Here is a 23,710-nt window from a genome sequence, read left to right as displayed (position 1 = left end):
AAAATTCAGCCCATAAGGGGCTAAAATAGTGGTTTGAAATTTGTGTAGTCCACGCGGACGAAATCGCAGGCATAAACTAGTGCACAAATAAAGTTGCGGTTTTTAAGGCAAAATAAAAACTTATCCCCTAGTAGTAGTTGTATGTGTTGACGTCCTTAACTGGCAAATCAAATCGATAAGCATTTTTATTGCACCATTAACAGGGCGAAGGTACCCGAGCGATACCAATCTACGTAATCAATGCCGGAAGCAATCCACATCGCGTTAAGCAAGGCTTAATTGGTGTTAAAATATTAATACGGCCAGGCCCTTCGGATCGTGCATGCGATATTTTCGTATGCATGAGCTTAATTATACCCGCACAACTAGTTTTAACACAGTCGTTTTTTGCTGCTTTTAATCCTCTGTGACCTAGGTACCTACTACGCTCTCGTGTAATTTAATGTGCTCAATAATTTCATAAAGCTATTAATTGTATTTTGCTTGCGGTCTTGCCTGCGTGGTTTTATTTAATCATTTAAATATGATCTCAAAATCCCTGGTAATTTTAAAACATTAAAAGAGTAACTGACCGGCTTCTCTCGAGTGGAAATCTGAAAATCGGTGAATTTCAAAAAATCCTGAAACATTTATAGTTTTTCATTAAGTATTGATACTTTTTAGGGTTCTGTACCTCAAAAGGAAAAAAGGAACCCTTATAGGATCACTTCGTTGTCCTGGACAATCAAAAGTTCTCACGGGAACCTAAATCCACGCGGGCGAAGCCACGGGGATCAGCTAGTATTGTATATATATCAAAATAAGTCACCTACTTATGATAGGTATATAGTATATACCTATGTACAACAAAACTATCTTTTCATTTTTACCTATAGAAATTCACAATTTTTGTATCAGTATGAAAAAGACAACCGTATTTTACTATTTTCACAACGTTCCGCCGTAAATTTCCGGCTTCAGGGAGCTCGAATTTTAAAAATTGTGAAATCGTTCTGTAAATTTCTTGAGTTACCTTCTGCAAAAATGATTTAGATTTATACGTTGATATTTTATATTGAAAACTTGTATTGCAACGTGATCTAAAGCTGTTAATCACATTGCAATCGTACAAAATGGTCGTTTTAAATATCTATTGTTCCTACTTTAAATTCTTGCAACTTTAACTTCGCAACTCATCGAATAAATTAAATATCGATTACACCTAAAAATTTTACTAACCTAAGTAGCTTACATAATTAATTGACAGCAAATTTAGTAAGGTAACTACTTATAAAGAGTGTTTACGTTAGTAATATAAGTATTTTGTCGTAAGTTAATCATGTAAGCTACGTGGGAGAAACTTACAAGTGTATCCGCGACTTAAGACACTGAATTTATTGTAAATCTTGACCCAGTATGTAGGCATCGAATTCACGAAGCAGATTTAAACTGTCGTGTTGTCGTGTATTTTTGCCTGTCTTGTCGTCTGTCTGTTCCCTGAGTTCACCCATTTGTGATCCGATTGATTAGAAACTTTGTTGATTGTCCGATTAAGTTGAACTACAATTGATGTTGGGATTTGCGTCAAGGTTTCTTCTATAGTACCATCAACGTATAATAAGGTGGCACGCGAGTCGCATTGCAACGCATGCCGAGCCATGTTAAATAAAAATTGTAGCCTTATTTTTAATTATTTGCACGGCAATGTTAATTTTGACATTCCCGATAGGTAATTAATACGAACATAATCCGATCAGCAAACATTTCCCACCGTCTCATTTATGATAATCAAGTCATAATTAATTATTAATTGATTGCCATTTCAATATGTTTACATATTTATTATTTCAGCATTTGCTTGCGATTTAGTCCGCGTAAATTAAGGTTTTTTTAATAATCCCGTAGTTTTCTTGTTTGTTTTCTCGGAATAAAAAGTAGCCTATACCTAAGTCACAGTTGACGACAGTTATAAAACTTCTAACAAAACGGCGAGGCTTCAACGTCACTTGGCAGGCGTCAAATGTTGTACATTTGGCGCAGGTAGCCCTAATGTAGCTCTATTTTTCTATGATTTTATGTCACCACAGCCTAATATTTGACATATTGCTGATTCAGGATTCCCTGGCTCTAGTTCACTCGGTCTATGTTGTAAGAGTACTTTAATAAATAAATAAATAAAATCTTTGTAGATATATTTATATACTTGTCTGCTATAATCCCGTCGAAATCGATTTATCCGTTGGAAGATTAGCTCTAACAAAGAGACATAATAAAAAAATATATTGTATAACCTAAATAACTCATTTAACTAAATTATGAGGTTAATAATTAGTATTTTCACTTCTCATGCTCGTAAAGTCCTTCTTTATGCTGGCTGTAAGCGGACTAAAACTACTTTATATGCTCTTGTGCATAAAGTGTTTATGATCGAAGTGAAAAGCAGAGTGTATAACTCGGTCATAAAACCCATTTTATGCCCTTGCTGTACTATCTACTATTATTATTAATTCACAAAGAGACTTTAATTTAAATTATTTGTATAATGTACAATTATACGTTACCAGTCAGAACTCTTATCCGATCAAATCTACTTTTTACTTCAAAACAGTTAAAACTACTTTTGACACACCTATTTTGGCATTCTATAGTCAAAAGTACTTTTGTCTGTTTTTTGCAGTTGAAAGTAATTTTGACCGAATATGAGTTTTGACTGTAACATATTATAGGCATAATATTATAGTCATAGCGAGACCAATAATTAATCTATGATTATAATGCTGTGGCTACGGAATTTAGAACATTAATGTTATGTTCTGATAAAATAACAATTTTTGACGAGTATAAATGCATTAAACATAAGTATATTTAAACTGGCGTTTATAAATTGAATATAAACTCATTAAATATTAATAGGCTTCATTTTCCATATTAAGTAATCATTCATCCATATGAAATTAACCTTTAAAAGGTAATTTAATTAATAAGGACATGACCAAAAAGAATTTTAATTTGAACCACTTTATCAATATAGATTTTTAACATGACATCATTCAACCTTTTACTATTGAAAGACAACCAATTTTTTATATCTCCAATCATAATAGGATTACATAAATTATCTGTTATTTATTACATCCATTAATTCAGATAATAAACGAGGGTCTTTATATCTAAAGATATCCTTTTATAACACAAAATAAGCTTATAGTCATTAGAAAACAATTCAATAACTTTGCAGCGGAAGCGAAGATTCTCTCAACTCAAACGTTTCCCCCAAGATAAGAAACGAGGGACGCCTTTTATCCGTTTTTTTCTCTTTCAGATAATTTATTCCAAATTAATATTTTCTGGAGGGAGCTCTTTATTGCGTCTTTCGGCAATTGAGCCATTGTGTGAATAATTTATACCATTCACGTTTCATTGTAATTCATGAGGTTTCGAGATTTCTCCACTTCAAGTTTTAAAATGTGTTTGACAAGATCGAAAAAATACAACAGCGCGCCAGAACGCTGCTCTGAACTGCTTGAACATATTTATATCTTTCAAAAAAATTGTGTTTTAGGGTTCCGTACCTCAAAGAAAAACAGAATCCTTATATGATCACTTTGTTGTCTGTCTGTCAAGAAACGAATAGGGTACTTCCCGTTAACCTAGAGTCATGAAATTTGGCAGTTGGGTAGGTCTTATAGTACACATAAGGGGGAAAATTCACAATTTCCCCCTTACCACGTGTTGTAAGTTTCTGTCGTTCGTCTCAATTTACTGTTGACAAAACATCTTGTATCTGACATAGGTAGGGCACCTACAAATACCGACCTTTAACTATGTGAACTACATACCTTTATGTGAACGCAAACAACGCATTTTGTAGCCTACGGTTAACTGACAATATCCGTATTTATGAGGCTCGTAAAGCTTCTTCTAGAGCACAACATAAATAAATCTTGCTATGCCAAATTTACTATTTCCCTCTTATGGTAATAAAGTTTCATGTTGTTCAATCTGAGTATTTATAAAAGTAGTCTGACTAATAATGTATAGTGTAAACGTGTGACTTACCTACACTCATGTTCAATAATATTTACATAATACGATAAATACAGAGAATTTGAAGGTTTACAAGGTTTACCAAGTAGGTATGAACTCCTTCAACTTATCATGCGAGGAAAGTGTTAGGCAGAAAGGCCTGGCCGCAGAAGGATGGCTTAACTTCGCCGGTGATTTGGGCAGTGTGTGTCTTAAAAGTTGAATTCTCGCGAATGAAAGCCAATCTTTAAGTGATGGAACACTATTTGAACTGTTACTAAATATCATTGTATTTTTCTCAACCGAAATTATTACTGCCTAATAACAGCAGCCATGAAATTGAGCAAATTAACTCCACAGTCGACAAGAACTCGTCTATCGCTTTTAAGGTGACGCTTAATGTGCATCATGTAATCAGCTCTGTTTATTTGCCAAGCAATTTTGAAAAAGGGACTCTAAAATAAACTAATATTTAATTTGAAGTAGGTACTTAATTACTATCTTAGTTAATGCAAGCGTAATCCTCTGGCATTAATCCGAATCCGAAATATATATCCCCGAAGGTATTTACGCTGGGGCATGTATTGGCTTTGGAGAGCCGTTTACATGTGTATTGTATCGCGAGAAATGCTCAACGGAGCGTTTTGTAGGGCGGGCGGCGCGTGCGCGAGGCGCGCGGCGGGGCGCGGGCCGCCGCGGACGACGACCGACCGTGTCGCCGCGACGCGCCGCGCGGCCTGCTCCGTGCCGCACTCTCGCCGCGGCCATCGGGCCGACATCACGTCCATGCGTTGTATATTATTTGACGTCTTTGTCTCCGCTCAAAGCCACGATCTATTGTTATTTTTGTTCACTGATAGATTCCCAGCTCCCGAAACGACTTCTATGGATTACAGTGCTACAAGGATTGCAGTGATTTTAAACTGGATTTTAACAATTGTGTGATAATTGCAAAAAGTTTTGTGTGACGCTGGTTCTAGTTAAACCAATTAACGCAAGTTCTAGTGTTTCATATTAACTTTAATGCGCTTACATGAGGCGTGACAAAAGCGTAGGTACATTAAATCTGTGATTTCATACGGTGTTTTGTGTTATAAGTGCATGAAGTAAACGATTGTGGTGTTAGTTTTAAAAAGTTACCATAGTGAGGATCAAGGATTCCCATAAAGGCAATGCTGCCGGTGGTAAGAAAGAAGGCAAGAAAAAAAGCAAGCAAAAAACAGAAAGCAATGGAACGGTGGCAAGTCATAAAAACGAAAAAACAAGCGCTGCTTCTGTAAAGACGGAAAAAGAACACTCCAAACGATCTCCAGCTAAAGAAGAAAAAGCACACGAGGTATACCTACAACATTATTATTCCTAAAGAAAATATTTAAAAAGAAGATAAAGTGCAAAGAGCAATGAAAGTATAATGTAACACAATGAAACTTTGTTCATATTAGCAATTCATTGCGACATCAATAAATATGTTGGCACAGTGGTTTTGAAATGTATGCGATTTCCAAACAATCTTCTTCCACATAGATGCAAATTGGACAGTTTCCAATTCAAACTATCTTATAAATCACTTGTCAGTCTTTATTTTTCACAACGTTGGCTGCATACATATTTTACGTTTTGTTTGAAACAGCACAGCAGCGATGTCATATAAAATAATAAAAGAGTTCTACATATTTTTTAGCGTTCAAATAAAAACAAAGCTATTGGTATGCTTTTTGTGCAGTTTCGAGGACAAAACATACATGGTCATTTAAAATGAAAAACACTGTTTTAAAACACCTCATATCATACCAATTGGATTTTTTGCTCGTTTTGTACATTTCGCTTCGTAGATTGTTTTACAAAAAACCTCAATGCCGATAAATTACTACCTGTGACATTTATGTCGTTTATTGTCAATACGTCGTGATTAACATAATTAGTATTCACTGAATAATTCTACTGATACAAGTATCCTTTTTTTGAAGCACCTTGATTTCCGCCCTTTCTGGCGCTGATAGCAGCATCGAGCATCATAATATTATGAGCGTACTCAGAACGAAATGTCAGTGATGAGACATATCTAAGCTGCAGATACGCTACACGTACTTTCTCTACCAATACAAGTCTTCCTATCCTTACACCAAAATGCGAGCCGAAGAACTTGTTCAAAATGATTTAGTATAACAAAACATGTTTCCTGTTCTAACCGCCATGCCATGGAAATACCCGGTGACATAATTAGGTACAAAACGCTAACAATAATATATTCTGTATTGAAAAACTAATAGAATTGTTATTGCGCTTAGTCACGATAACCGAAACAACGCGGTTCGCTTTTAGCTCCGTACCTACTGCCATTACGTTCGAATGCGGTCAAATGTTATAGCTCCGGTAACTACATAATTATACTTTCTATTGCCCGACTATTAAATTCAAATTTATTGCTAACACGCGATAATAAATTATTTATAATTCACCAAAGATCATATCAATTCATGTCGCCGTCCAAGCTGTGTGTAGTTAATTAATTATTAATATCACGGATATTATTTTAATTTCAACAGCAACAATAAACACTATTTAGTTACAAACTACGAGTTACTTAATTAGACGTTACATTTCGTTGGACTCTTTGGTTTTTGCTTTGGAGTTTGATATCTTAATAAAAAATTAAGTATATGAGTTAGGTTTAAATACTTTATTTTCTCAAAAAAAAAAGAAGTTAATTTTCGTCTTAATTTTTAATTCGAAAATCGAGTTACATCAATTAGCTTTTGTAAACAAATCATTGCCATTTTTTAAAATTGCACTTTAGTATAAAATCGAAAGTGTGAGAAACTGTAGTAACTCACTAGACGTAATGTGAATAGTAGGTAGGTACATCCACTCGAACCGCCCTGCCAATAAAGTGAAAAAGTTTAGAGCAAAATAAACTCTCGCGCGTTGTGATACGGCATAAACTAGCCTGCACGCACGCGGTACTGTTCGAGGTCTCTTTCGATTTTTGTTTTTCTCGCCGGGCGTTCCATCCTCCATAGCCATCTCGACCTGTCGCTTACTGTAGGTAGGTACTTAACAACTTATTGTGTGCAAAAGTTACATTAGCATAAAATAATAAGCTGTCTATCTAAGCCTTTTATTTATACAGTTCTTATTTGGATATAAAACATACAAATATGATAATTATGCTGTTTGTAGAGATCACAGTATATCAAGATTCAACAACAGAAATCCCTTGTTTATTTTTCCATTCACTTAGCAACTACAACCGCGACTGTGTCAATATTTTATGGCAACATAACACTGATTTGTGTGCATACGATAAATAAATTGACCTCTAACTAATGCCTACCTTCCTATTAATTTTTAATTCGCTTGTGTAATATTACGATTCAAAGATCTTTTGCCAACACCGGATTTGTATTGCGAAGATTTAACATAAAAATTGAACTTTGCGTTTTAAGAAGCGAGTGATATTTAATATCACTCGCTTTAACGATAAACGAAAACATCGTGAGGAAACCTGAATGTCAGAGAGTTCTCCATAATGTTCTGAAAGGTGTGTGAAGTCCGCCAATCCGCACTTGACCAGCGTGGTGAACTATAGCCAAACCCTTCTCATAATGAGAGGAGACCCATGCTCTGTAGTGAGCCGGCTATGGGTTGATCATCATGACGATGATGATAACCTAAAAATCAAAGAGGAAATCGTATTCATATCCGGCAGCTTGAGTTATATAGTTATTAATTGAATTGAAATTATCTTAATGTTTATTCTTTGGTCTCAAGGTTTTTAAAAATCCCGTGGGAACTTTTTGATTTTACGGGATAAAAAGTAGGAACCTAGTCTATGTCAATCTCCAAGGTGCAAGGTATTTCTATAACAAGTAGTTGATGACTTCGTCTTATGTAGATTTAGGTTTTCTAAAATCCCGTGTGAACTGTTTGAACTTCTGCGACCAGAATTAGCCTATGTCCTTCCCCGGGATGCTATATCTGTACCAAATTTCGTCAAAATCGTTTAAACGGCTGAGCCATGAAAAGGTAGCATTCAGACAGACATACACACTTTCGTATTTATAATATTAGATTCAACAATAATAAAAATTAAATCCTGGGGCTATATGGAGTTTAAACAATTTTTACGAGAGATTTCACCGCGATTAATAACCTCATATAGTGACAGAAGGGCTGGCTCATTTTTTTCGCAACGGATCAGCCTGGCTGTCCAGCGCGGCAATGCAGCCAGTATTCTTGGCACCATTCCACGCGAGCATGGTTTGTATAGTAATTAGCTAAGGCCTAGCTTTAAGTTTTATTGCAATGTTTTCAATTTTGAAAAAAATCATTTAAAAAAAGGAAAAAAGTATAATATTAATAGATATGGATATATTATATAGAATGAAATAACACGTGTTGTTTTGCAACAAACAGTAGATTGCAATTTTTACGACAGGTAGAATCTGAAGCCGGTGCCGGTGGCATTAGAAGCCAGTCGAGTCGAAACTGTTTGCTACTTTTTCTGTGTGCAGGTTTTATCCATCCGGTTTTAGAAACATAATATATTTGATTATATTCAACAACGTCGTACTCGTACGTACTACTAAATGATGCCCGCGGCATCATTTAGTAGTATATATCTCACATTATTACGAAACACGCAGATAAAAGGTTGATTTTATTTTATTTTTGTTATTTAAATTTATAGACCAGATGATATTAACATCAACAATAAAAACATAATTTTTCTATAGCAGGCAAAATATTACTTAAATTCTACCACTGAACTATACTGAATTATGGAATGCTTACATTAAAACTGCCTAAATGAGTTATTACGACTGTTGTAGACTATGACCGGTTTGTTTGAAGCTTATAACTTAATCAAATACTACTACTACTAATACTAATAATATTATAAATGCGAAAGTGTGTTTGTTTGTTTGTCCTCCATTCACGCTCTAACTAAGCAACCAATCGACTTGATTTTTGGCATAGAGATAATTGAAAGGACGGAGAGTACCTAAGTACTTTTTATCCCGGAAAATCAAAGAGTCGCATCAAAATCCACGCGGCCGAAGTCGCGGGCATCAGCTAGTATATTATAGTTGAAATCCGTAGACCGCAGACCATTATTAGAAAGTCGCCGAAGGATAGGATCGCAAGCCGCTGTTTGAACTTTTATACGAAATTCTCGTTGAATTTTAAGTTCTATCCTATTAAAAGTTTGCAAAGTATTAGAATTGCGAATGAGGGGCGAAAAGCTATCATGTCGTTTTTTCTCCTCTCCTCCTCCCCAGTTCGCATCAGTGGGAGTCACGTGGGAGTCCTAGTGGAGACGCACTGAATCCGCGGCTTGAGTTTCTAATACAGTTCTTGCAATTCACGAAGACGAGTGAACTTTACTTGTGGTTACGTCGTTTACATGGACATTGCGTAAGTGTGCGTGCATGTCGGACCAATCAGTCGCGAGCAAGCGCTCGCAAACGCACACATTTAGTGTATGTACCTTACTTATACTGATACGACTTAAACACAAACATGAGCCACTCGCCCTCGTGAAATGCAAAAACTATACTTAATTCAATATCAATTATTCGTTAAATTTCTTTTCGTTAATTAATTATCAGATAACTTCAAAGTCATAAAAGAAACAGTAAAAAAATTTGTGTAATGAATTTCATTCGTAATAATTATTAATCTATCACAATTTAACTACAACTCGCGCTTGATCGTTTCCATTTCGTGTCTTATTAATATTAAGAGCTTTGAAAACAACCGTGTTGCTCTGCATTTTTAGAGTTCCGTACCCGAAGAGTGCCGACGGGACCCTTTTACCCGCTGTCCGTCCGTCCGTCTATCTGTCAGTGGACTGTAACTCGTGAACCGTACACGTAGAGAGTTGAAATTTTTACAGAATGTGTATTTCTATACAACAAATAATAAAAATTCAAAATGGCCGCCATGAAATTAAAAGTGTTATTTCTTGTACGATGTTGCGGAACCCTTCGTATGCGAGTCCGACTCGCACTGGACCAATTTTTTTTCTAATAGTTTCCCATGTTTTTTATTTATTTTGACAGCGGTGACTAATGGGACCGCTTATTTTTATTGCTGGTTTATTTAAACTCGCGCGTTTTCCTCTCGGTCGGGCAACGGAACTATAATTACTTGTCGACGCGACATCACTCATCGCGCTAATATCTCTGAGATTATCTATTTTAATGTTAAGTGGTTTTGACAAGTGGCCAACATTCATAAAACAAACAAAAAAATCACTGGAATGTAAATTCTACAACGATAACATTTCTCATTTATATATTATTTCCCTGAGCCTTAGATAAAATGTAACATCGCTCGGCTAGCCAGTTAAAAGTTATTAGTAGAAACGTAGTATTATTTATTTTAAGACATCATAAAATTAAAATAAACTTATTTTAATTTTTAACATAAGTAAGAATTCTTTTGCAAGAAGGAAAACGATTGAAACTTTATGAATAATGTCATCTTGGCAAATAACCGTGGCCTATATATTTTCTTTTAAACAGTGCAATCTTTTCCTCTGAAAAAATGATACCAGATAACATATTTTATTAAACTGATGAAGTAAAATATGCTATCTGATATCATTTGTCAGCTCAACGAGTTTTCAACAACATAATATTTTTCTGATGGCGAAAAAATTACCAGAAAATTTATATTGTAACTTAAATGTTTTCTAAAGGTTAAATTGCGATCCGTTTGCAAATGTAAATCATTAACGACTTTGACATATTTTAATAGTTTATAGCGACCTCTTATACCTATATGCGGTCATTAAAAACTTATTAATATTTTAATTTTTATTATTAAGCAGTCCTAATCGTGATTTATCGTACGATACCGATTGCATAAAGGACCTACGGTGCGATGGCGTGCTAACAAGGAAAATATTATATCAAGGAATACCTATATTTACTAAAAGATGCTAGAAACCGAGTACTGTCGCCGGCAAGAAATATTGTACATCGACCTTTAGAATGAGATTTCGGGTTTGTAAGAGCGTTGTCTCGTCACTCATACCTATGAGACGTTTTGTTGGTCTCAACGACAAAAACAACGCTTTTGCTTTAAGGAACCGCTATCTCTTTCTAAAGATCGATGTACAATACTTTCGGCCCCGTAGTGTAGGTATGTGCCAAATAATTAAATATTAATACAGACTTTAAATTGTGGCATTATGACGATAATAACAGGTTCTTTTAATATCAAATTAAGTTACATTATGCATGCATCTTAATCATAAGAGTTTATTATCAACTTAATAATACCTGCATAACGGTATACAATTTGCATTTTAAAAGGCGCTTATTTGCATATCATGTCATCGTTTGAGTCAAGGCGGGTGTCTATTACAAAAGGCGAGTAAGCACAGACACGGGGCTGAGACTCGGCGGCTCCTTTGAAGGTGTCGCGAAGATGCCGGCAGTCGACCGCCACCGGACGCCGCGCCGCCGCGGCCGGTCGTCGGCACGCGCGCCCCATACGTGATTTATTACTCCATTGTTGCCGACGACCCACGAACCACCCCCGTTTTAGTGTCGCCAGAAATCACCATTTACCAGACTTACCGGGCCAATACAAATATTACAAAGGATTACAGGTTCGAAGTTTCAGAACATGAACGAATATTTTGTCAACCTAACACTGCTTTTTTTACACCAAGGTTTAAAAATGTACTTATTGTTGCCATTTTACACCAAATTTCGTTTACACCAAAAACAAATTGCAATGAGAGTTTCATATAGAACTTGTAAATACGTGAAAAAAATTTATTGATAAATGAGAGACAAAATAATAGAAGTTTTACATTTGACATGCTTTTAACACGTTTTGTCGAAAACTAGAAGAACAACTTTTTTGTGTAGACTAGGGTAGAAATAGAGATTTCTTACCGCTAGTTTAAATCAATAACTGTAGTACTACATAGCCTAACTAACTAATTATAGATTTGAGTGTAAGTTTAAACCAGATCAATTCTGCCTAGTTACAGTTATGAAGTATACTGCCTGCTCTTATTAATCCCGAGAAATAAATTGTCGAAATCCTAATCCATACTATCATATTAATATTATAAATGCGAAAGTGTGTTTGTCTATCTTCTAGCTTTTCATGACCAACCTAATTAATTTTGATGATTTTTGATACAGAGTTAGCTTACATCATGTGGACGGACTTAGGCTACTTTTTGTCCCGGAAAATCAAAGTGTTCCCACGGGTTTTTAAAAACACTAATCCACGTGCACGAAGTTCGCGGGCATCATCTAGTAACTAAGTAATCGTAAGTAAATGCACGGATTGAATAAAACTATTATCATTGACTGTTGACATGCCTTCTGGAACGAATAGTACGGCTGGGTAATCAAGCCATTGCTCCCAAGAAATGGTGCCGGAAATTGTTGAGACTTGACAACCCTGCTCCTCCGGATAAGACTAAACATTCAATTGCCGGAACGCTCCCAAAACGATTTGTTCCTTTCACGCGATCGATTGACTATCTCTTTCCGCCACTCGTGTACATGTATAAAGTATGTAATTCGTGGTTTCCTACCATCGAAATGATCTAATAATAATTGATGTACCGTGCGGAATGGAAACCGGGCGAAATAGGATTGGCATAAGAATTGTTTTGTACTTATCCTATTTTGTTCTTTCTGTGATAGGATAACTCAAAAGCGAATCGCAGAGTAGTCTTGTTAAACTTGATAATTTCACACATTAATTCTCCGCTTACTTTGCTCTTAAAAGGAAAAGGTGACTGACTGACTGACTGGTTGACTGGCTGACTGACTGACTGACTGACTGACTGACTGACTGACTGATCAATCAACGCACAGCTCAAACTACTGGACGGATCGGGCTGAAATTTGGCATTTTGCTAAATTTTGACAAACCAATAAACAAACACACTTTCGCATTTGTAATAAGGGTACTGATTTTTATTTTATTAACAAAACTGTATTTTTATTTTACTGTATACTAAAATTTAAATAATTAAAGTCCACAGCATTCACGTATCGGATACGTAAATAACTTTATTGAGCCATATTCTCGACTGGATCGTAAATGTCTTCGAGTAATTACTTTCATTCTCTCTTAAAGACCGTCATTCACTCGCCGCTGTTTGTCAATGATATATAGATCCCAAAATGTTTATGAAGTAAATTATCATTAAACCAAATTAACGCTGGCAACATTTTCTTTGGACCTAAACAAGATACCTCAACAAAACTTACAACCGGTGACAACGGCTAGTGGAAGCGAATCTAACAATGTAACAAGTACCATCCTCTAAAACTAAATGCTAAGTTAGGGACTAAGTAGGTACCACATATGTTTTGTCCCATTTTTATCTGAACCTTCATGGTTAACGATCCTGAAAGTAAAGTTTTCTGAATTGATTTGTTAACTTGTAAGGTATTTCAAATTGTAGTCGTTATAAATATAGTGAGCAGATTTTTACAATATACTCGTACCTCAGATGATATTTTCACTTTTCAGATACAAAATTATAAGTTTCATTGCAATATAATTTAATTATTAGGAAACATAAAGCCATTGTAATGTAACTACGCACGTCAATTGTCAAAGAGATTGCTTCAGCGCTGTATGCATATTCCAATAGTGTCTTGATACGATATCTCTCAAGGAACATGGTCTTCAACAAGCGGATATTGTGTATTAGGCAAGAACAATAGGTGTACAGGAACATAGCTTTGAATAGTAATGTCTTCATTATACCTTCTGGCGTGGGGTCCTCACCTATCTTCTGAATAAATGAGATGATCTCAGCGATGCACTACCATTATCTTAACGACGATGTTATTTAAATCAAAATCGCGGTCTCTTTTGTTTAAACATAGACATATAATAGCTATAATATGATTGATGACTTTGCAAATATAATTAAATAAAAATAAATTTAAGAGAAAAATAGTTAATGGAACTATTTCTTTTTGTTACAGGCTAGTCCAGAAAATAGCAGAAATGCATCTCCTAGGTATCACGATGCATCGATGGATGATGTAAGAATTATCTTCATTTATACTATAATATTAAATTGGTACATATTTTACAGTTTTAACTAGAATAACGAGAAACATAATTAATTGGTAGTTTTAAAACATCATTGTATTCTATTAATTTTAACAGGCATCGGACGCTGGGTCTCTGTTCCGGGTGACAGGCGCGGGTGGCGGTGGCGGTGTCAAGAACGAGCTGGTGGCGCGAGGCGGCAGCGGCGGCGCGCTGGCTCTGTCCCGTGCACCCGTCGGCGGCAGCGCGAGCCCGGCACCCGCGCCGCTGCCGCAGCCCGCGCCCTCGCCGGCGCCGGCCGCACTGCCGCCGCCCGCGCTGCCACCGCCGCCCTTCCGCGCCGACACGCCGCACCGCAACAATGGCGCGCACATACCTGCGCTCGACGGCCAAGCCGCCACGCAGGTCCCCGCGCGGCCCGTGGGCGCTGCCGGGGCCGACACGCCCGAGCGCCCGGCCAGCAACAATAAGCTGCAAACGGGCGCGCGCGCCGCCGCCGACAGTCCGACGCCCGCGCCACCCGCACCTCCCGCGCCCTCGCCGCTCTTCCCCTCGCACACCGCCTACCAGGCGCACGCCGTCGCCGCGCTGCCCGACTACCGCCACACCAACCACGAGACGCGGACTGAGCCGCCGCAGCCCGAGCCGCCGCACGCGCCGCTCGACCTGCACGCGCACCAGCCCGCGCCGCGCGCGCCTCACCTGGTGCCGACGGCGACGCCCGCGCCGCACCCTAGTCTCCCGAGTCGCGGACCCCACTCGCAACCTCACCCTGTGATACCCGGCCACGACGTCCGGAACGCGTCGCCGGCGCAGGCGCAGGTTCACCCTTCCGTTCCTACCTCGTTCCCCAACCGCATCGTGCCGAATGGCGTGCCGCAGAGCATTGCGTCACAGACGCCGCCCGCGTCCGCTCCTAGCAGTCTTCCGAGTCAAACGCCTTCCGGCCGACCGTCGTCTCCGGCGGCCCCGATCTCCCGCCCCTTCGTCGCCCCGTCTATCGGGTCTAGTCATGTAAACTCGAACATAAGTTCCAGTATTCACAGCCATTCGATGCCCTATCCGGGTCAATCCAGTTTACAGAAACATTCCGCGCAGCCGATGTACGCGAGTCGACCCTCGCATCACACAGCTTTCAGTGTGGCGAACCACATATCGGCAAATCACCTGCCGTCTACTACGAATCCACCGGCCGCAATGCATTTCACTCATCCGCTCAGTAGCCACAGTATCATGAGCCACGCGAATATTCCAATGAGCGGTTCCAACCCGCTGGCGACGTCGACGCCGAATCACATAAGCGCACCACATTTATCGAGCACCACGACCACAAGTACAATATCTAGTTTCACACCGAGTATAAAGCATCCAGGTTTAAGTTTGCCTCCTCATCCGGCGTCCTTAGCGCCGGCGGTCACGTTGCATCAACCTATGAATATAGATCCCACCCCGATTTCAAGCGCTCCAACGGTGTTAACTCCGGCGTCTAGCAGCAGTAGTGTAAACAGTCACTCGATAGTTCCACCGATGGTAGATTCGCGGCCGGTGCCGGTTCCCGCCAGCGAGATACCGGCGCGAAGCGAAAGTGCTACCGTGAGTTCCGCGATGGCGCTGAACGGCTATCCTCCTCCGGCCGTGTACTCGGGCGGTTCCTACCCCACTTTGTACGCTCCTTACGCGCCCACCCTCCAACACAGTCCCTACCTTCCGCCGTCTGCCGCGTCTCCGAGAAATACTGCTGATGCGGTTAGTATCGACTGTCTTTATAGTATTTTTTATTCATTCTAATACGTTCAAGTAATAATTGTGCGTTCTTTGCAACTTCCAGCGGACAAGCCTGTCGGCGTCACCGCTGGTGGCGCCCAAGACGCCGAAGGGCGTGCGGCCGCACACGCCGGGCTCGCTGGCCGCGCACGCGCCGCTCTCCTACTCGCCGCGGGGGCACAGCCCCAGCAGGGAGCGAGAGAGTTTCAGGTAATGTTACCCTTTTTCTGTCGCCCATTACACGTTCGGTCCTGCATCAGTCAGTTCCGTCAATCATGGCATATTCATCCATTCTGGTTAGTTGGCTCTTGGGGTAAAACAAGTAGTCCAATCTCTCAACACAAGGCGCATTGCACAAAAAGAGAACTCAGCCGGGCTTGTAGATTTAATCCTAAGTCTCTAACCTGTGCAAATCACCATGTTGCTACTTTAGATTCGATTACTTGTTTTGCACCAACCATAGCTAACAACTTCTGCTATTAGTTTTGCCACAGTCACCATTGTGACTGACATATTTGTTTTTAGTTTCATTAAACTTATGCATTTGTTTCACATCCTATGATCAGTTTTTTTTTACTCTTACTGAACCGGTTTTTGTGGACCTTCGCACACGAATTTCGTTCCCATGACAAAACTTGATACAACAATTAAGTGAATTTCGAATTTGAACTGTACAGAGGGGATATCTAAAAATTCAAAATAATGATTGAATTGATAAAAACAAAGTTTTAACGTTAATTTACTTGTTATCTTGTATTTATTACACACGAAACGAGGTCAAAATGGGCTTATGTTGTAAGCATAGAAGCGTAGGCTTTACCTATCCGTTTAGTTCTTGTAAAGAAGCCATAACAAACTTTTAATCTGACTATATATTATGTTATATTCGACCCGAGATTTTTGCATGGATATACATACATACTCGTAGTAAATACTTATTGACCTGCATACCGATTCACTCACTCAGTCTCCAACAATGAATGATAGCCACCAAGCTCATTTGACATTGGTAGGTTCTAGATTGCTGCTTCACTGAATGATATTAAAATGATTCCTAATTGATAACCCTTCAATGGATTAAAAATAAATATCAAATGAACTTGGTGGCTATCATTCATCATTGAACACTGAGTTAGCGAATCACCCCCCTGGAGAAGTTACTTTTTATCCCGCAAAATAAAGAGGTCCCATAGGACTTTTAAAAACCTGAATCCACGTGATGTCGTGGGCAATCAGCTAGTTTCTATATAAAGCAATGTGTGAATATCGTCTCCCAAGTGTTGCGTGTCGCGGTCGCGTAGTTCAGTCTATTGTACGCGAGAGATCGAGCGTCTCATACCCCAATTTCCATCTCGACTGTCGCGTACTATACCTAAAAGGCTTTTCCCCCAACTTAACACGTATTCCGGTTGGTTTCAGCAGCAACATCAGCAGCCTGTCGCGCAGCACGGTCGCGTCGGGCGGCGCGTCGGCCGCGCCCACCGTCTCGTCAGCGCTCACGGCGCCGCTGGCCGCGCCGCTCGTGGCCCCGCTCGCCGGCCCATTGCCTGCACCTTTACCTGTAAGTTCATCATCATCACCATCAACCGATAGACGTCCACTACTGGACATAGATCTCTTGTATGGACTTTCACTACGACTCGCTTGATGTCGTTCATTCATTCCTGGTGCGAGAACGCCATTCCAGCACCTTGGGACCCCAACGCACGTCTATCGGTTTTTCTATCCGTACTGGGAAAATCGAGGACGCACGCCAGTCCATGCCCAAGAAGGAGTTGAGCAGACGCAAGCGGGATATCGGGTCAGATGTGATTACGATGTGGCAGGAGCGGTGGTCTGCAGATTTGGGGTGAAATTATTGAGACTATCAAGATGTGTAGTTTGCATGATTGTTTTAAGGTATTATACTTTCAGGTTTATTTATTTTTAGGGTTCCATATTTCCAGAGAAAAAAGGAACCCTTATAGGATCACTTTGTTGTCCGTCTGTCGAGCCCAGTCAAGAATGATGTTTGGTAGGTAGCAGAGCAATATTTTGTAGCAAGATTAAAGGGGAAAATCGAGCTCCAAAACCATTAATCTAATGGGCTTCAAAAAAAGCTGTGATAGCGTAGTGGTTAGGACGTGTGCCACCTAATCGGAGGTCGGGGGTTCGATCGCACCTGTAACTTTTCGTGACTTTTCGAGTTATGTGCGTTTTAAGTAATTAAATATCACTTGCTTTAATGGTGAAGGAAAACATCGTGAGGAAACCTGCATGCCTGAGAGTTCTCCATAATTTTCTCTAAGATGTGTAAAGTCTGCCAATCCCCACTAGGCCAGTGTGGTGGACTATGACCAAATCCTTCTCATACTAAGAGGAGACCTGTACTCTGTAGTGAGCCGGCTATGGTTTGGCATGATGAATGAGGCTTCAATTGTAAACACGTAGTTATAATAATTTCCAGGGTTCAGTCCCAACGCTGGGCGTGTCAAGTACGCTGGGCCCGCTGTCGACGGGGCTCAGCGCGCTAGGCGGGCTGACGGGACTGGCGGCGCCCACGCCCACGGCGCCCACGCCCGCGCCGCACCTGGCGCACTCGCTGGCGCCCGTGCCCACCGTGCCCAGCATCAGCTCCAGCGCCAAGCCGCCCGCGCACTGGGGGGTAACGTGAGTATATCCGCTGCAGTACCATCCCTAATACTGTAAGCGTACGTGTGCAGGGCGTTCCTACCCCGGTTGCCATCTTGGCCTGTCGCGTACACGTGTCTATGGACTGCATTATCACTGACCAGTAGGTGACGCCGCACAGAAGGAACTAACTTGTCATAAAATGAAAAACCACTTGATTTTAATTACTTTCGAGATGATTTATGTGACTTCATAATGTGGATTTATCTGATTGAAAATACTGATTTTTCAGGATAAAAAATAGCCTATGTCACTCTCTAGGTCATTAACTAAATCCATGCAAAAAAATCACGTCGATTTGAAGGACAAACCAACAAACAAACACTTTCACATTTGTAATATGGGTTTACCATAGTTATGGTGTTGTTATCTTCCAGCAGGCCCACAGGCTCGGAGCGGGCCGGCTTCGCTCCCGCGCCGCCTTTGTTCGGCGCGCCGCTGCCTCCGCCTAATCCCAACCCTTTCTCTGCAGAATCACTATTCCAAACTAGTGAGTATATCCTAAATTATAAATTACTAACTTTACGTAAATTTAGATACAGTTCATGAGATAAGTCAACGCCAAGAGCAAGTACCGAACGGGCACCCTCCCGCGATTCGAGAGTTTTAACCGAGAGTTTGGTGGGTATGAGAGGTGGAGGGTTGTCCCTGATTCATGAGATACAGCCCGCTGACAGACAGCGGAGTTTTAGTAATAGGGTTCCATTAGCACCTTTCGCGTACGGAACCCTAAAAAGATCCTAGCTCAGCATAATGCTGTGTGCCCATGCACAAACACGAGCATACAGCGCTGATTTTCAGCTGTGATCTTCATTCAGATGGCATCACGAAAAATTCGTAAAAAAGTAGTAAACAAACATTCGAAATTAATATGGATATGTCATATGCATTGTTCATATTCCCCGTTGCAGGTCCAGGTGCTGATCTCCTCCGGCGGGAACTGGACAACCGGTTCCTGGCAGCGGCGGGCGCCGTGGGCGTGCGCACGGAGCTGCACCACCACCAGCACCAGCACACGCACGTGCACCAGCACCCGCCTGTCTCGCACGCGTCGCACGCCGCGCACGCACCCCACGCGCCGCACGCACCGCCTGGGCCGCACCACCCGCACCAGCTGCTAGTGCCTCATGCGCCACTGGTAAAAATAGTTCTTTAACTTTTTATATATTTCTGGAGTCGTTTCCGTCGCTGCCCAGTGTGAGGGGTCATCTTCGATGAACTCTCTTCCTCATTTTTTTTTTCATATTCATAGGGCAGACTCTTCCTTCCACCCAATCCACGAAAGATTGCACGTCAAACTTTAGAAAGAGATTTCGGCTTCGTAGAGCGTCGTCTCTGTTGACTCATACCTATAGTACGCGACAGCTCGAGATTGCAATCGGGGTGGGAACGCCCCGAACAGCCCCGTGCGAAGCGTGCCAATCTGCACTTAGCCAGCGTCGTGGGTAATGAGTTGAGACCCGTGCTCTGTAGTGAGCCGGTGATGGGTTGATCATGAAAGAAAGAAAGAAAATACTTATTTAGCAAACTGTGCCACACATCACATCTTAAAACTAAGAGCTGGTTATTCCGGCGTTTTTCCACCTGAGCATGAGCTCAACGCGCTTCAAGCTAAAGAAGCGCCGCAACAAACGGTCATGAGTGGCACAACCCGAAAAAGGGTCCCAGCTCAGCATTATGCTGTATGCCTTGTTGCACAAGAACAAATTAAATTAAATTAAATTAATTAAAGACACTGGTAAAAGTCCCGCAAATTGCTATTGCGGTTGATCCATGTCGCATTAACATCGAAATGACGTCATTTGGACGTCAGCCGAAATAAAATATACCAGCAGCTCGAAACTGCAGTCTAGTGCTGACGTCACTAAAATGGCGGCCACGCGCATTAGTTATTTGCGGGACGTATATATACTATTTTATAACTACTTAGTCCTTGGGTCCCTACAAGCCTTAAATGTAAAATTTGTGTTTTGTTTCAGTTCAAAGACGTTGGGAAAATGACGTCACTATATCGAACCGGTCTCAGCCTTGGTTACCCGTACTCTTCCAGTCTGCTGCACCCCACGGCGCCCTACGTGCCGCCCGCGCCGCTCACTACTTACGCCCCTAAGGTAAACGTTGATACAACACACAACTGTAAATAAAATTCTACTTTCATCACTTTTAGCTGCTACTATTAGCTAATATTCATCATCACATGTACTTTAATTTTTATCTGTATTCTAGTTTAGGTTTTTTATCTATTTTTAAGTCATTTTATGGGTTTGGTTCAATCATTAATGCGATCTAAGTACAGTAACAAAATACTTATATCCAATATTTCATCTCTTAGATAACTTATTTAGCTTAGTGCTTCCCTCTTTATTTGCTGTCATCATTAACATTGCATCGCCTCATGTTAACAGCCCGTAGTGTCGGCCGCAAGCGACTCCGCCACTAAACCACCAGCACGCCCCGCTGTCGCGGTAGGTTTCCTTTCGCACTTCATTACGTGCATGCTTACATATTTTCATATATTCGCACGTCGGATGGAGATCACACGAGTCACAGAATTAATTATTGAAATGTTATGCAGAAAACCGGCAAATGGAACGCGATGCACGTTCGGATCGCCTGGGAGATCTACAATCATCAACAGAAAGAGAAGACCGGCGGCGCGGCCGTGTCCATCGGCGGCGACAAGGACAAGCTGCGCGCCTTCCCCGCGCCCGCGCCGCCGCCGCCCGCCTACCGCTCGCCATACGACCTGCCGCCCGCGCCCTACCTGCCGCACCACACGCCGCTCGGCATGGTGCGCTACCCCGCGCGGCCCGCTCTGGCGCCGCCGCCTGACCGCCACCTGGGCGTGTCGCCCTTCGCGCGCTACGGCGCCGCCGCCTTCCCCGGCGCGCCGCCGTTCGGCCTCTCCGCCTACGGCCGCGAGCTGGCGCTGTCCTCCTCGCTGCACGGCCTGCACCACGCGCCGCCCATGTCGCTGCACGACGCGTGGCGCGGCGTGCGCCCGCCCGTGTCGGCTGCGGCCGAGGTGCGCCGCGAGCACGAGGAGCGCGAACGCGCCCGGCGCGAGCGCGAGGAACGCGAGAGGCGGGACCGCGAGGAGCGCGAGCGTCGGAAGCTCCGTGAACAGCGCGAGCGCGAGATGGAACGGGCGCGGACGCGGTCTCCTTTGCGCAACGGCATCCCGGAGCCTCCCAAAGACGAGCGGAAGGAGCCGCCGCGGCCGCCGCCCACGCTGCCCGCATACCCGCCACCCTCGCATTGGGACCCCTACCGGTTCGACCCGCTACAGCACATGCGGTTCGCGCCCTTCGTGGAGGCGGCGATCCGCGCGGAGGAGGACCGCGCCAAGATGCTGAACGCGTACGCGCACCACCAGCAGCTGAAGTCGAGCCCGCTGCTGCACCGCTCGCTGCCGGGCGGGCCGCTGCCGCCTCTGGGCGCGCACGCGTCGCTGGCGCCGCTCGCGCCGCTCGACCTGCTCAAGAAGGAGGAGCCGCGATGATAGCGAGCGCCCGCGACCGCCGCTCCCCGTGTACATAGCGAGTGACAGTTTAGTTCCGAGTGTATCGGTTTAGAGAATTATTTATTGTAACGTCGCTTGCGGACGTCGGCCGCGTCCGGCGCGAGGCAGTCGAGCCGGTGTCATGTGCAATATAGGACGAGAGCGCGGCCGTCGCCGCGGGCCTGTACACTACTGCTTGTTTATTTACATGGAAATATCTATCGAGTTGTTATTGTGACCATAATTAGTTAATTATACATTAAAGCGCTGAATTATGTGAAGGATAGGATTATCAGAATCGCTATCGATATAATTATACATATTTATATATACTTATAAATAAAATGTAAATATTAGTTGTAAATTAGTGTTAAAATATAGAATCGGTTTATTTAACGTCATATGAAGGAAAAAAAACCCATAAATTATTATTATTCTATCGGAAGTTTAAATTACACTTCCGTTAAAAATCTCATAATGGTTTTTCTATTGTACCAGTGGAGGATTATTTATTTATTTATATTTATTTCTCTTTTCTAGTAGACTCAAGATACAATTCTTTTACAAATAGTGGTTGACATTTCTTCTTAATGCATTTAAAATGTGATATTATTATATTGTGAAATACATTTTGTCTGACTTCAGAGTAGTGTGTTTGCAGCTAGATAATGTAATAATTAAAATCATGTTATCTACTTTATAACTTTCCATATTAGTTTGTCTCATAATGCAACACTGTAAAATAATGATTTAATGGTTTGTCTTAGTGAACTCGATATGTGCCATTAAAAGCTAACATTAATGGACTAAGTCAGACAAAATTGAAATTATGATTATTAAAACCTGTTTTAAGGCACATTTGATGATTGTGTTCTCATGATTTCATGAAGGGTAACTCAGAAGTGTATTATAGTTTATACAAAAATCATTCTGTATACTAAAAATAAATGAAAGCTTGGTGCGATTCAGAAAATACCATTAAAACTTTTGATTTTTATACCAACATGACTTTCTTTTTCTTTTACCTCAAAACATGACATTATAATTATCTCACTCACTCATATCTGATACCACACACAACCTGAGCTACAGAACGCGGCAGAAAATATTGTACATCGATCATCGGTCACGTAGAGCGTTGTCTCTGTCGTTGAGACCGACAAAATGTCACAGGTATAAGTGACAGACGACGCTCTATAAAGCCGAAATCTCATTCTAAAAGTCGATGTACAATATTTCTTGCCCGCTACTGTAAGTTTGTTTATTTTTATTAAAATTCTGGCTGGTTGCACATTGCATCCATTGGTTGGTTATCGCATGAGTGTCTAATCGATCTAGTAAGCATCTATAAGCTTGAGCTTTGTCTAGATCAGCTTAAGCTGAAAAAGTTGTCCTCGCGCATCTGATGACAAGATGCGATCGTAGATAGAGTAATAAAGGTAGATACAGGAACGTTTGCTTTCTCATTCACACTAAAAAGAGAGCATAGATAAAGTTACTAATAATGTGATAAACAGAGACACAGCTAACCTATTTTTTGTCCCTTATTGTGGTTTTTTTCAAGAATACATACAAGGCATGCAACTTTAGTTGCGAAACAAACTTTGAGAATTTGTGGCGTAATTGTATTTCTCATGAGTTATTTACTTGTTTTCACATAAAAAACGTTTAATACAAATATTGTTGATCGGTTAATACAAATATTGACTACTA

The 23,710-nt window shown here is 41.2% G+C and overlaps 1 protein-coding gene across 7 annotated transcripts in view; it reads left to right on the top strand.

The window, feature by feature from the left end:
* LOC117989036 (proline-rich protein 36-like) overlaps positions 1–23,000 on the top strand; it is a 92,291-nt gene extending 69,291 nt beyond the window's left edge. For 3 of the 7 annotated variants that reach the window (XM_069503360.1, XM_069503359.1, XM_069503356.1), the window contains 10 exons: positions 13,992–14,051; positions 14,179–15,807; positions 15,890–16,035; positions 17,245–17,386; positions 18,272–18,474; positions 18,873–18,985; positions 19,407–19,633; positions 20,475–20,606; positions 20,901–20,960; positions 21,071–23,000. In XM_069503360.1, coding sequence (XP_069359461.1) covers positions 13,992–14,051; positions 14,179–15,807; positions 15,890–16,035; positions 17,245–17,386; positions 18,272–18,474; positions 18,873–18,985; positions 19,407–19,633; positions 20,475–20,606; positions 20,901–20,960; positions 21,071–21,997 — 3,639 coding nt within the window. In that variant the 3' untranslated portion in view covers positions 21,998–23,000. Of the gene's footprint in view, positions 1–4,740; positions 5,342–13,991; positions 14,052–14,178; positions 15,808–15,889; positions 16,036–17,244; positions 17,387–18,271; positions 18,475–18,872; positions 18,986–19,406; positions 19,634–20,474; positions 20,607–20,900; positions 20,961–21,070 lie in introns of those variants that run through there. The other 4 variants (XM_034976414.2, XM_069503358.1, XM_069503357.1 and 1 more) reach the window with 4 other exon arrangements.
* The last annotated feature ends 710 nt before the right edge of the window (positions 23,001–23,710 follow it).

Source organism: Maniola hyperantus, chromosome 15 (assembly GCF_902806685.2).
Source record: "Maniola hyperantus chromosome 15, iAphHyp1.2, whole genome shotgun sequence".
In the NCBI taxonomy this organism is placed as follows: Eukaryota; Metazoa; Arthropoda; class Insecta; order Lepidoptera; family Nymphalidae; genus Maniola; species Maniola hyperantus.
Note: the sequence above shows the minus strand (reverse complement) of the source record. Positions and strands in the feature narration are given on the sequence as shown.